This window comes from Schistocerca piceifrons, chromosome 9, assembly GCF_021461385.2.
Source record: "Schistocerca piceifrons isolate TAMUIC-IGC-003096 chromosome 9, iqSchPice1.1, whole genome shotgun sequence".
Lineage (NCBI taxonomy): Eukaryota > Metazoa > Arthropoda > Insecta > Orthoptera > Acrididae > Schistocerca > Schistocerca piceifrons.
This window is the reverse complement of record NC_060146.1, coordinates 218,371,423-218,384,460: the sequence shown is the minus strand read 5'-3', so window position 1 is coordinate 218,384,460 and position 13,038 is coordinate 218,371,423. Positions and strand designations below refer to the sequence as shown.

Genomic DNA, 13,038 nt, shown 5'->3' with positions numbered 1-13,038 from the left:
AGAAAAGGTACGAAACAACACTGTGGATATAATTGAAGCCTTTATTCAAAAGTAATATCCAGAGGCCGAAACACAACTATCACACACTGATTCAACAGCTGAAGGATTCCCTGTTCCCAGAATTTCTGCGGCTGTGATGGGAGTCAGTTCTCCATTGTGTCTTTCAGTTCATTGTCTGAGTCAAAGTACTTTCCTTCAAGATGTTCTTTTAGTGGACCAAACATATGGAAGCATGTGAAAGGCGCAGGATGACACGTCTGCATCTTCATCTACAGGTTGACAATCATTGAACTATATGAAATAAAATTGTCATAACTTCTGAATAGTTTGCATCAGGATGTCAAACTGCATGGTAGGCTGTGGGGCACGATGGGAATTAGTACGCACTATACGGTTTAGTTTAGCGACAAAGTCCATTTTAATTTGGACAGGTTTGTCAATAATCAAAATTGGTGCTCTTGGGGGACTGAGAATCCACATTTCGCAATCGAGAAGTCTCTTCACCCTCAGTGGGTGACGGTGTGGTGTACAGTGGCCGGTCACAGAATAATTGGTGTGATATTCTTTGATGGCGCAGTGACTAGCGAACGGTATGTGAAGGTTTTGGAAGATGATTTCATCGCCATTACCCAAAGTGACCTCGATTTTGACAAGATGTGGTTCACGCAAGATGGAGCCCGACCCCACTGAAGCAGGAGAGTGTGTGATGTCCTGGAGGAGCACTTTCGGGACTGCATCCTGGCTCAGAGGTACCCAGAGGCCACTGGCATGGGCCTCGATTCACCACCACACTCTCTGGATCTGAACACTTGCGACTTCCTTTTGTGGGGCTATATCAAAACCAATGTGTACAGAAATAGCCCCAAAACCATTGCTGAACTGAAAACAGTCATTCAGGAGGTCATCGACAGCACTGATGTTCCGACACTTCGGCGGGTAGTGCACAATTTTGTTATTCGTCTGCGCCACATCGTCACCAATGGTGGCAGGTGTATCGAATGTGTCGTAACCAAAATCCGAAAATCTGTAGAGACGTTTACGTGTTAATAACATGTGTGCATGCCACAATTTGTAACTAATTTATGTTCTGTTTTCATATTGTTCAATGATTGTCACCCTGTACATCTGTACTCTGCAAACCACATCTGGGCTGTAGGATGGATGCTCAAGTGCTCCCACTCAACATTGGCCATTACACTTTGTGTGACCTCGGAGACGTGTGGACACGTGTTATCGTGGAACAGGATCACTCCCTCTGCGAGCAGCCTAGGCCTTGTGGCCTCAACGGACTCGCATAGGCTATGGAGTGTCTCACAGTACACGCCACTGTTAACAGCTCTTCCTGAGCTCGAAGAATTCAATGAGTACCGGACCTTTGACGTCACAGAAGACTGTGAGCATCACCTGCCTGGTTAGGGCACAGCTTTGAATTTTTTAGTAGGAAGTGACGACATATGCTTTGACTGCATACTGTCCCGATTTCTCTAAGGCTCGAAGTGATGGCAACAGCTCTTGTCACTGGCAACTATCTACTCCAGGAAAGCGCGGTCCTCACGACAGCGGAACAGGTGTTCCAGTGCTGCATATGGAGCTCCTCTTGCGGTCTGTTGCACTTCTTCGGAACCTACTGTGCACACACCTTCCGGTAACCCAACCTGGCACGCACGCACGATCGTCCACACTGTTCCCCATCATCACAATCACCATTCGCATCAAGAGAGGCCAATCACTTCTCCTCGAGTTGTTCACCTTGTCGATGAGTTTGGCCGTGATTACCGTATTTGCCTGGCCTGTCACTCAAACACTCCTTACCTTCAAGAAAATGGCCACTAAAGATTATCACTGACTGCAAATATGACATCCTGCGATGAATGTCAGCTGGTTTAACCCCTTTCACAGTGATAAATCTGATATTGCCTCACTGCTCCTCAATTGCTGAATTTTGCAATGTGAACACCACAATGTCCTCACACGCACTGCCGCATCAGATGGACCAGATGGACAGAATACAACCGCCTGCTTCTCACCAAAGTCACGAGCCTGTGTGTGTGCACAACCATGGCAGGCACTACATTTGTCCCCCTAGATGTCTCACTACATTTTCCCAAAGAGGCATATGTAAATTTCAACTGATTTGGTTGTTGCAATGTTTCATACCTTTTTATTTGAGTACTATGTAATCCCCCCACCACCACCCTTCTTCCAGGGTTTACCATATCTCTCAAAGAGTGGCACGCTCCACACACTAGTGCACAGCATTCTCAGCAATGTGCCTGATGTCTAATTGAGGTTACAGTCCAAAATGTTACCTGCACCTCCTACTATTATTACATGTGCTTCTTTTCCAAGATGAGAATTGTATCAGTGTACATCACAGAACACCAGACTGCAAGGATTCAGTACAGTTGACCTCTACTAAAGCTAGAAAGAGCTGTTAGTTCTAAATAGTGGTTTTAACAAGTTACCACACATTTACATAGTTATATTTCTCAAGTCTTACCCCCTGCCAGAATAATACTGACAGTTGCTTGGCACAAACATTATGGCAATTTGGATGTGGTTGTTGTCAGTTTAGGATCCCTGATGACAGTCTTGTTCCAAATTCCAATAGAATAAAAATAATCTATATAAAGTGTATAGGTGTTTTTACAAATGGATCATTTATCAAGAATATGAAAGCTGCATAGTGAATGAATAGTTTGGAAATTTATACAAATATTTTCATACACATAGGATTTCAGAGAATGTGGAAACACAGAACTTACAGAAAATGGTCGAAGACGGCTCTTGAGCGACTTAAAGACACCGAAATACACCATATTGAAAATCCCATGACTTATTATAGTAGCAGACATTCCCCTGTTGAGGCCTTCCACACCATAGCCCTGCAAAGAATGTGAGAATGCTTAATGAATATTTATAACACAAACGATCAATTATTGATACAATTATTATATTGTATATAAAAACAAAGATGAGGTGACTTACCGAACAAAAGCGCTGGCAGGTCGATAGACACACAGGTCTATCGACCTGCCAGCGCTTTTGTTTGTCTGTGTGTCTATCGACCTGCCAGCGCTTTTGTTCGGTAAGTCACCTCATCTTTGTTTTTATATATATTTGTCTGTGTGTCTATCGACCTGCCAGCGCTTTTGTTCGGTAAGTCACCTCATCTTTGTTTTTATATATAATTTTTCCCACGTGGAATGTTTCCTTCCATTATATCAATTATTATATTGGTTACATAAAAATCTACTCACTATACTCACCAAGCAGTGGCAGAACACACACATAAAAGACTGTTGTGATTGGCAAGCTTTTGGAGCCAGTGGCTCCTTCTTTGGGCAGAAGGGTTGAAGGGGAAGGAATAAGGATGAAGGAAAAGGACTAGAGACGTCTAAGAAAAATTTTGCAAAAACAGACATAATGTCTGATGGGATAGCAGCAATCAGTGATTGTATAATGTTACTTATAATCCGTCTTGATTGAAAAAATTTTTTATTCATAGAAACCGGTCATATGAATAAAAAAATTTTGCAATAAAGACAGATTATATTATCTAGCCTTTTTCCTAGACTGTTAGTCTAGGAAAAAGGCTAGATTTTGGGAAAGTCACCCAGAACTGCGGGTCAGGGGAGATTTACCGAATGAGATCAGAAGGAAAGATTGATTGTTGGGGACTGTATCGGATGAGATTTGAAAACCTGACACCTTAAAGATGGATGACAGGGTATTATGCAAGACAGAGATTACCTAAAACATTGTGCACAAGTTTATAAGAGTGAGAAGCTAAGTGAATTGTACATAACATAGGTGGGAGGGGGCAGTGAAAAATAGACAGGAAAGACAATGAAAGATGTTTATGGTTATGTCATACTATGGCGCATGTTTCGACAGAATTGCGCAGGCCTTCAGGAAAAACAAAAATAAAAATTGGGTTTCAGACAAAAGGTACAATTGGCTGTAAGCAATGGCACAAAGTTGGCAACTACAGCAATAAATATATGGGATCTGATGTTTATAAGATTAGCTGCCAGTACTGCGATAGATTTTAAATCGGTCAGACAGGAAGAAATTTCCACTCGTTTTGGAGGACATACATATAGTCAAAATAAGAGCGCTTTCGGTACACATTTGGACAGAGCAAGACATTCAGTAGGATATATAGACAGTAATATGAAAGTGTTGCATAGGGTGTCAAAGGGACAGTTAAGAACCTGCTCGAAGAAATAGAGACTTATGTGCACAGAAAACAACAACCTGAATTACTGCTGAATGAACAGAATGAGTTTAACCTGAATGCTCACTTTGATAAATTCAGAGAGCTACTAGTTTGAATAGTGTGGAGCACCCCAGCAGATTGGCATGTGCCGGCTGCCGGCAAAGAGGAGACAGGGCCTTCCTCTGTTAGCTCAGCCACAGGAAAACAAGGAAGTCATGCAGGGAAGCCATGACATATTCGCCATTGATGCCGCACTCTAATATAATATTGATTATAGATTTTCTATTTTTAATTAAGGGGCACTACTTTATTAATTGTATTATGATTAGCGTCACTGTTAACTGATCTCTTAGGATTGAAGATGTTGTGATTTTTTATTTTTTTATACTTTTTATACTGGCATTCATAAAAGGTTGTATGTTACCTACCCAGGCTAAGGGCTGTATTGTATAGTATTTGTGCTTTTTATGGATTTCAAGTATGAGTCCAATTTCACATATAGTATATCAGCAAATGTTTTTAATGTCAGATGCTCATTTAGCCAAAGGAAAATTTTTTAACTGAAGACAGTGCATAATGCATTTTAATCTTTATACTGGCGACACTGTTTTACTATGTACTCTAGCTGAAGTGCCCTCTGCTGGCATTAGGTTCTTGTATTAAATACCTGACGCAATGTGAGTATTATCAGCATTTACCATGTACTCACATGTTTAACTTGACGATGATTTTTATCAGAATATTTCAACGGTATGTATGACTGCTATACACATATTATATTTTTATATTTCATGCATCACTAATACTTGTATAGATTTAGGCTTAACTAATTGAACCTGGTCACTTACACAACATTTATACTAGCAACAGATCTTAAGATGGCGGTAAGCCAAAACCAGTAATAAAGTGTAAAGAAATCTGTGTGAACAAGACAGACTTGTGAAAACTAAAGTGCCAAAAAATAAAATGATTGCCGACTCATTTACAGACTTCATGTCTTTAATTGATAAAGATGCGAGAAATTAAAACGGAGTGAAGTAAAGAGTAGTTGCAATGAAGTATATACCCTGTGCCTATGCCCATTCATCCTAATTGATAATTTTGTGGTAGTCGTGCTGATGTAGAAGGCTGAACAGTCTTTACATAGTAGCCAGTACATGACGTGTCGTTTTGCAGTTGGCTCCCTCATTCATGGTATATGTTTTGCCAGTTACAGGGCTATTATAGGTGGTGATAGGAGGGTGCATAGGGCAAGCCTTGCAGCAGGGTGGTCACAGGGGTAGGAGCCGTAGGGTAGGGAGATGGGTGCAGAAGGAGCATAGGGTTTAACAAGAATATTGCAGAGATTGGGAGGGCGACGGAAAACTATTCTAGGTTCAGGCAGAATGGGTCTCTTTTCAGGCCATGATTTTAGGAAGCCATGGCACTGTTGCAGTAGCTGATTAACATATTCCAGACCAGGATAATACTGAATCACCAATGGTGTGCTCCAAAGCTGTTTTGTGGAGGGATCAGCGGTACCAGGAATGGATGCGACTGCCTGGGAAATCTGCTTTTTTAACTAGGCTAGTGGGATAATTGCATGCAGTGAAGGCTGAGGTGAGAATGGTGGTATATTGCTGTAAAGAATCTGCATCCGAGCAAATACACTACTGGCCATTAAAATTGCTATATACGTGAAATTTAACTGACAGGAAGAAGATGCTGTGATATGCAAATGATTAGCTTTTCAGAGCATTCACACAAGTTTGGCGCCGGTGGCGACACCTTCAACGTGCTGACATGAGGAACGTTTTCAACTGATTTCTCATACACAAACAGCAATTGAACAGCGTTGCCTGGTGAAACGTTGTTGTGATGCCTCGTGTAAGGAGGAGAAATGCGTACCATCATGTTTCCGACTTTGATAAACGTTGGATTGTAGCCTATCACGATTGCGGTTTATCATATCATGAGCGACACTGCTGCCCACGTTGGTCGAGATCCAATGACTGTTAGCAGAATATGGAATCGGTGGGTTCAGGAGGGTAGTACGGAATGCCGTGCTGAATCCCAAAGGTCTTGTATCACTAGCAGTCGTGATGACAGGCATCTTATCCACATGGCTGTAACGGATTGTGCAGCCATGCCTCGATCCCTGAGTCAACAGATGGGGACGTTTGCAAGACAGCAAGCATCTGCACAAACAGTTTGACGACGTTTGCAGCAGCATGGACTATCAGCTCGGATACCATGGCTGTGGTTACCCTTGACGCTGCATCACAGACAGGAGCGCCTGCGATGGTGTACTCAACGATGAACCTGGGTGCACAAATGGCAAAACATAATTTTTTCGGATGAATCCAGGTTCTGTTTACAGTATCATGATAGTCACATCCGTGTTTGGTGACATACTGGCGTATCACCCAGCATGATGGTATGGGATGCCATTGGTTACATGTCTCGGTCACCTCTTGTTCGCATTGACGCCACTTTGAACAGTGGACGTTACATTTCAGATGTGTTATGACCCATGGCTCTACCGTTCATTCGATCCCTGTGAAGCCCTACATTTCAGCAGGATAATGCACGACCGCACGTTGCAGGCCCTGTACGGGCCTTTCTGGATACAGCAAATGTTCGACTGCTGCCCTGGCCAGCACATTCTCCACATCTCTCACCAACTGAAAACATCTGGTCAATGGTGGCTGAGTAACTGGCTCGTCACAATACGCCAGTCACTACTATTGATGAACTGTGGTATCGTATTGAAGCTGCATGGGCAGCTGTAGCTGTACACGCCATCCAATCTCTGTTTGACTCAATGCCCAGGCATATCAAGGCCGTCATTATGACCAGTGGTGGTTGTTCGGGGTACTGATTTCTCAGGATCTATGCACCCAAACTGTGTGAAAATGTAATCACATGTCAGTTCCAGTATAATATATTTGTCCAATGAATACCCATTTATCATCTGCATATCTTCTTGGTGTAGCAATTTTAATGGCCAGTTGTGTATGTTTGACTCAGATGCCAAGTCTGTATGGGAGAGAATGTTCAACATGGAAAGGATGGCAACTGTCAAAATGTAAGTACTGTTGTTTGTTGGTAGATTTAATGTGGATGGAAGTGTGTAGCTGGCCTTCAGTGAGGACGAGATCAACAGATGTCATCAATGTACCTAAACCAAACCAGGGGCTGATGACTTTTGGATCCCAGGGAAGCCCCTTCCAAGCAACCCACGAAAAGTCTGGCATCGGAAGGAGCCATCTTGGTTCCCATGGCTGTACCCCTAATCTGTTTGTATGTCTGCCCCTCAAAGATGAAGTAGTTGTTCAAAGTATAAATTTGATTAAGGTGAGTAGGAAGGATGTCATAGGTTTGGAATCAGTTGGGCCCTGCCTGAGGAAATGTTCAGCAGCAGACAGAACATGTACATGGGGGATGTTGTTATAGAGGGAGGTGGCATCAGTGGTGACAAGCAAGGTGTGTGGTGGGAGGGGGACGGGCACGGATTTCGGACGATCTAGGAAATGGTTGGTATCTGATGTAGGAGGGAGTTTCTGTACTATGGGTGGCAGGTGTTGATCAATTAAGGCAGATATACGTTTGGTGGGTGGTTTGAAGCCAGCAACTATAGGACAGTCAGGATGATTGGGTTTGTGGATCTTAGGAAAAAGGTAAAAGATGGGGACGCGTGGTTTAGGTGGGGTGAAAAGTTCCATCGACTGAGGTGTTAGTCCTTGTGAGAGGCCTGATGTTTTAAGGAGGGACTGCAGGTCAGTTTCATCACAGGGATGAGCTCTTGATGGCAGACATTGTATGTAGAGTTGTCAGACAGCTGGGGTACATGTTCACTAACATACCCCTTTCGGTCAAGTACCACATTGGTAGACCCTCTGACTGCTGGGAGGATAATGATGGAGTCATCAGCTTTTAGGGCACATAGAGCCTGGAGTTCTGCAGAGGACAACCCCAATCATCCTGGCCCTCTTACAGTTGCTGGCTTCAAACCACCCACCAAACGTATATCTGCCTTAGTCAATCAACACCTGCAACCCATAGTACAAAAACTCTCCTCCTACATCGAAGATACTAACCATTTCCTAGATCGTCTAAAATCCGTACCCATCCTACTCCCACTTTGCATGTCACCATTGATGCCACTTCCCTCTATACCAACATCCCCCACATACATGGGATGTCTGCTGCTGAACATTTCCTCAGTCAGTGCCCACCTGATTCTCAAACCTATGACATCCTTGCTACTCACCTTAATCAACTTTGTACTTACCAACAAATACTTAACCTTTTAGGGGCAGACACACAAACAGGTCAGGGGTATGGCCATGGGATCCAGGATGGCTCCTTCCTATGCCAACCTTTTCATGGTTCGCTTGGAAAGGGGCTTTCCTGGGATACATGTCTTCGGCCCCTGGTTTGATTTAGATACATTGATGACATCTTTACCATATGGACTCATGGTGTGGCTGACCTGCTAGAATTCCTGGAATCCCTGAATACCTCTGCAAAACCGGAGCACACCATTGGTGACTCAGTATTATCCTGGTCTGGAATGTGTTAATCAGCTACTTCGACAGGGCCATGATTTCCTAAAATCATGCCCTGAAATGAGGCCCATTCTGTCTGAACCTAGAATAGTTTTCCGTCGTCCTCCCAATCTCTGCAATATTCTTGTTAGACCCTATGCTCCTTCTACACCTATCTCCCTACCCTGTGGCTCCTACCACTGTGACCACCCCACTGCAAGACCTGCCCTATGCAACCCCCTACCACCACTTATAACAGTCCTGTAACTGGCGAAGCACATACTTTCAAAGGGAGAGCCACCTACGAAATGACACGTCATATACCAGCTGTTATGTAAACACTGTTCAGCCTTCTATATCTGCATGACTACCATCAAACTATTAATTAGGACGAATGGGCATAGACACATTGTGTATACAGGTAACTCACAGTATCCTGTTGCGAAGCATGCTCTACGACACGACATTCGTGACATCAGCACCTGTTTCACCACGCGTGCCACCTGGATTCTCCCCTCAGACACCAGTTTCTCAGAACTCCGCAGGTGGGAACTAGCACTACAACACGTCCTTGGTTCTTGCCACCCCCGTGACCTTAATTTAGGTTAATTTCTTCCATCTCAGCTTTTCGTCACTGTAACTACTCTTTGCTTCACTCCATTTTAATTTCCTACATCTTTCATTGTCTTTCCTGTCTATTTTCCACTGAACCCTCCAACCTCTGTTACGTACAATGCACTTAGCTTCTCACTCTTATTAACTCATGCACAATGTTTTAGTCATAATCTCTGTCTTGCACAATATCCTGTCTTCCATCTGTAAGGTCTCAGGTTTTCAAATCTCATCCGATACAGTCCCCAACAATCAGTCTTTCCTTCTCATCCCGTATGGTAAGTCTCCCCTGACCCACAGTTCTGGGTGACTTTCCCAAAATCTACCCCTTTTCCTAGACATTTCCAGTCCTTTTCCTTCATCCTTATTCCTTCCCCTTCAACCCTTCTGCCTGAAGAAGGAGCCACTGGTTCCGAAAACTTGCCAATCACAAGAGTTTTTTATGTGTGTGTTCTGCGACTGCTTAACGGATATTTAAACACTCAAAATATTGTGTTTACAGTATAATGATTCTCTCAAACATAACAGCTTTCCAAGTTATTTAGTATTCTGTCAACACATATCAAAACCTCACTTCACTCCTAAAACATTACTCTTCTAATTAGACAATGGAAATTTGTGGATGGAATAACGAAAATGTTATGAAAATAATAGATTGCTTCTCCATATATTGGAAATGTCGAGTCAAAGACAGGCACAACAAAATGACTGCTAAACAAGTAAGGTTTCGGTCAATGGCCAAAAAGTCTACTTCTAAATTAACACACACACACACACACACACACACACACACACACACACACACAAAATCCCTGTCTCTGACTGCCAAGGCACAACTGGGGGCAACTAATTACAATTCTAATTAGAAAGTAGAAGAGCCAATGAAAATTTTGTGTGTTCATATCTGCACTTCTAGCACATTATTGTTGTTCTGATCTTTAGTCTGAAGACTGATTTGATGCAGTTCTCCATGTTACTTTATCCTTTGGAAGCCTCATCATCTCCGAATAACTACTGCAACATACATCCTTCTGAATCTGCTTACTGTATTCATCTCTCGGTCTCCTCCTATGATCTCCCCTCCCCTCCTCCCATTTCCCTCTAATACTAAGTTGGTGATCCCTTGATGTTTCAGAATGTGTCCTATGAACCAACCCCTTATTCTAGTCAGGTCGTGGCACACATTTCTTTCTTCCCCAATCCTATCAAGTACCTCCTCATCAGTTATGCAATCTATCCACCTAATCTTCAGCATACTTCGGTAGCGCCACAAGTCAATAGCTTCTATGCTCTTCTTGTCTAAACTGTTTATCATCTATGTTTCATTTCCATCAATGGTTACACTCCAAGCAAATACTTTTGGAAAAGACTTCCTAACACTTAAATCTATATTCAATGTTAACAAATTTCTCTTCTTAAGAAATGCTTTTCTTGTCACTGCCAGTCTGTATTTTATATCCTCTCTACTTCAGCTACCATCACTTCTTACTCAGCCCAAATAGCAAAACTCATCTACTACTTTTAGAGTCTCATTTTCTTACCTAATTCCCTCAGCATCACCTGATTTAATTTCACTACATTCTATTACCCATGTTTTGCTTTTGTTGATGTTCATATTATACCCACCTTTCAAGACACTGTCCATTCCCTTCAAGTCCTTTGCTATCTGTTACAGAATTACAATGTCACCGGCAAACCTCAAAGTTTTTACTTCTTTTCTTAGTTGAAAAGTGGAAGTGTAAAAAGTTCTAAGTGCCAAATCTCACATTTGCTAGGACATTCAGAAAACAGTGTATCTCTTTTTTCACATCAATGATATGTACAAAAATATAAAAAATAAAAAATAAATAATTGGGCGGGTAGGTTAGAAAATTTAAAAAGGGAAATGGATAGGTTAAAGTTAGATATAGTGGGAATTAGTGACGTTCGGCGGCAGGAGGAACAAGATTTGTGGTCAGGTGAATACAGGGTTATAAATACAAAATCAAATAGGGGTAATGCAGAAGTAAGTTTAATAATGAATAAAAGAATAGGAGTACGGGTAAGCTACTACAAACAGCATAGTGAACGCATTATCGTGGCCAAGATAGACACGAAGCCCATGCCTACTACACTAGTACAAGTTTATTCGCCAACTAGCTCTGCAGATGATGAAGAAGTTGATGAAATGTATTATGAGATAAAAGAAATTAGAAATTATTCAGGTAGTGAAGGGAGACGAAAATTTAATAGTCATGGGTGACTGGAACCTGATGGTAGGAAAAGGAAGAGAAGGAAACGTAGTAGGTGAAAATGGAATGGGAGTAAGGAATGAAAGAGGAAGCCGCCTGGTAGAATTTTGCACAGAGCATAACTTAATCATAGCTAACACTTGGTTCAAGAATCATAAAAGAAGGTTGTATACATGGAAGAAGACTGGAGATACTGGAAGGTCTCAGATAGATTATATAATGGTAAGACAGAGATTCACGAACCAGATTTTAAATTGTAAGGTATTTCCAGGGCAGATGTGGACTCTGACCACAATCTATTGGTTATGAACTGTAAATTAAACCTGAATGAACTGCAAAAAGGTGGGGATTTGAGGAGATGGGACCTGGATAAACTGAAAGAACCAGAGGTTGTAGAGAGTTTCAGGGAGAGCATTAGCTAACGATTGACAGGAATGGGGGAAAGAAATACAGTAGAAGAAGAATGGGTAGGTTTGAGAGATGAAATAGTGAAGGCAGCAGAGGATCAAGTAGGTAAAAAGATGAGGGCTAATAGAAATCCTTGGGTAACAGAAGAGATATTGAATTTAATTGATGAAAGGAGAAAATATAAAAATGCAGTAAATGAAGCAGGCAAAAAGGAATACAAACGTCTCAAAAATGAGATCGACAGGAAGTGCAAAGTGGCTAAGAAGGGATGGCTAGAGGACAAAATGCAAGGATGTAGAGGCATCTCTCACAAGGGGTAACATAGATACTGCCTACAGGAAAATTAGAGAAACTTTTGGTGAAAAGAGAATGAATTGTAGGAATATCAAGAGCTTATTCTGAAACCCAGTTCCAAGCAAAGAAGAGAAAGCAGAAAGGTGGAAGGAGTGTATAGAGGGTCTGTACAAGGGTGATGTACTTGAGGACAATATTATGGAAATGGAAGAGGATGTAGATGAAGATGAAATGGGAGACATGATACTGTGTGAAGAGTTTGACAGAGCACTGAAAGACCTAAGCTGAAACAAGGCCCCGGGAGTAGACAACATTCCATAAGAGCTACTGATAGCCTTGGGAGAGCCAGCCCTGGCAAAACTCTACCATCTGGTGAGTAAGATGTATCCATTGAACTTACATGGAATGGGTTCATAGCTTTGGCTGATGGAAGTCTTGGGCCTCGCACTGGCTGGCATTCTCTCCACGATATGACACTTGGCATAAGTCTAAGGACACCCAACAGAGCACCAAGTACAGAGCAGCACTGAAAATGCTTTTTTTGAAAAAATGGCACTTAAGATGTTTTTTCCATTTCCAATCTACATTGATTCATCGATCTTTAAACATCAGCATACAACTGATGTCAACCGTAATTTTTAAAAATTCCATTTAACATTAGGAAACAAGGTCACTTATTCTATAGTAATATACCGGGTGATCAAAAAGTCAGTATAAATTTGAAAACTTAATAAACCACGGA

General features: G+C 42.0%; 1 protein-coding gene across 2 annotated transcripts in view; it reads right to left on the bottom strand.

Moving 5' to 3' along the window:
* The window catches only part of LOC124717172 (mitochondrial 2-oxodicarboxylate carrier-like), an 89,417-nt gene that overhangs the window by 19,514 nt on the left and 56,865 nt on the right, over positions 1–13,038 (bottom strand). For both annotated transcript variants that reach the window (XM_047243945.1, XM_047243944.1), the window contains exon 6: positions 2,766–2,885. In XM_047243945.1, coding sequence (XP_047099901.1) covers positions 2,766–2,885 — 120 coding nt within the window. The remainder of the gene's footprint in view (positions 1–2,765; positions 2,886–13,038) is intronic.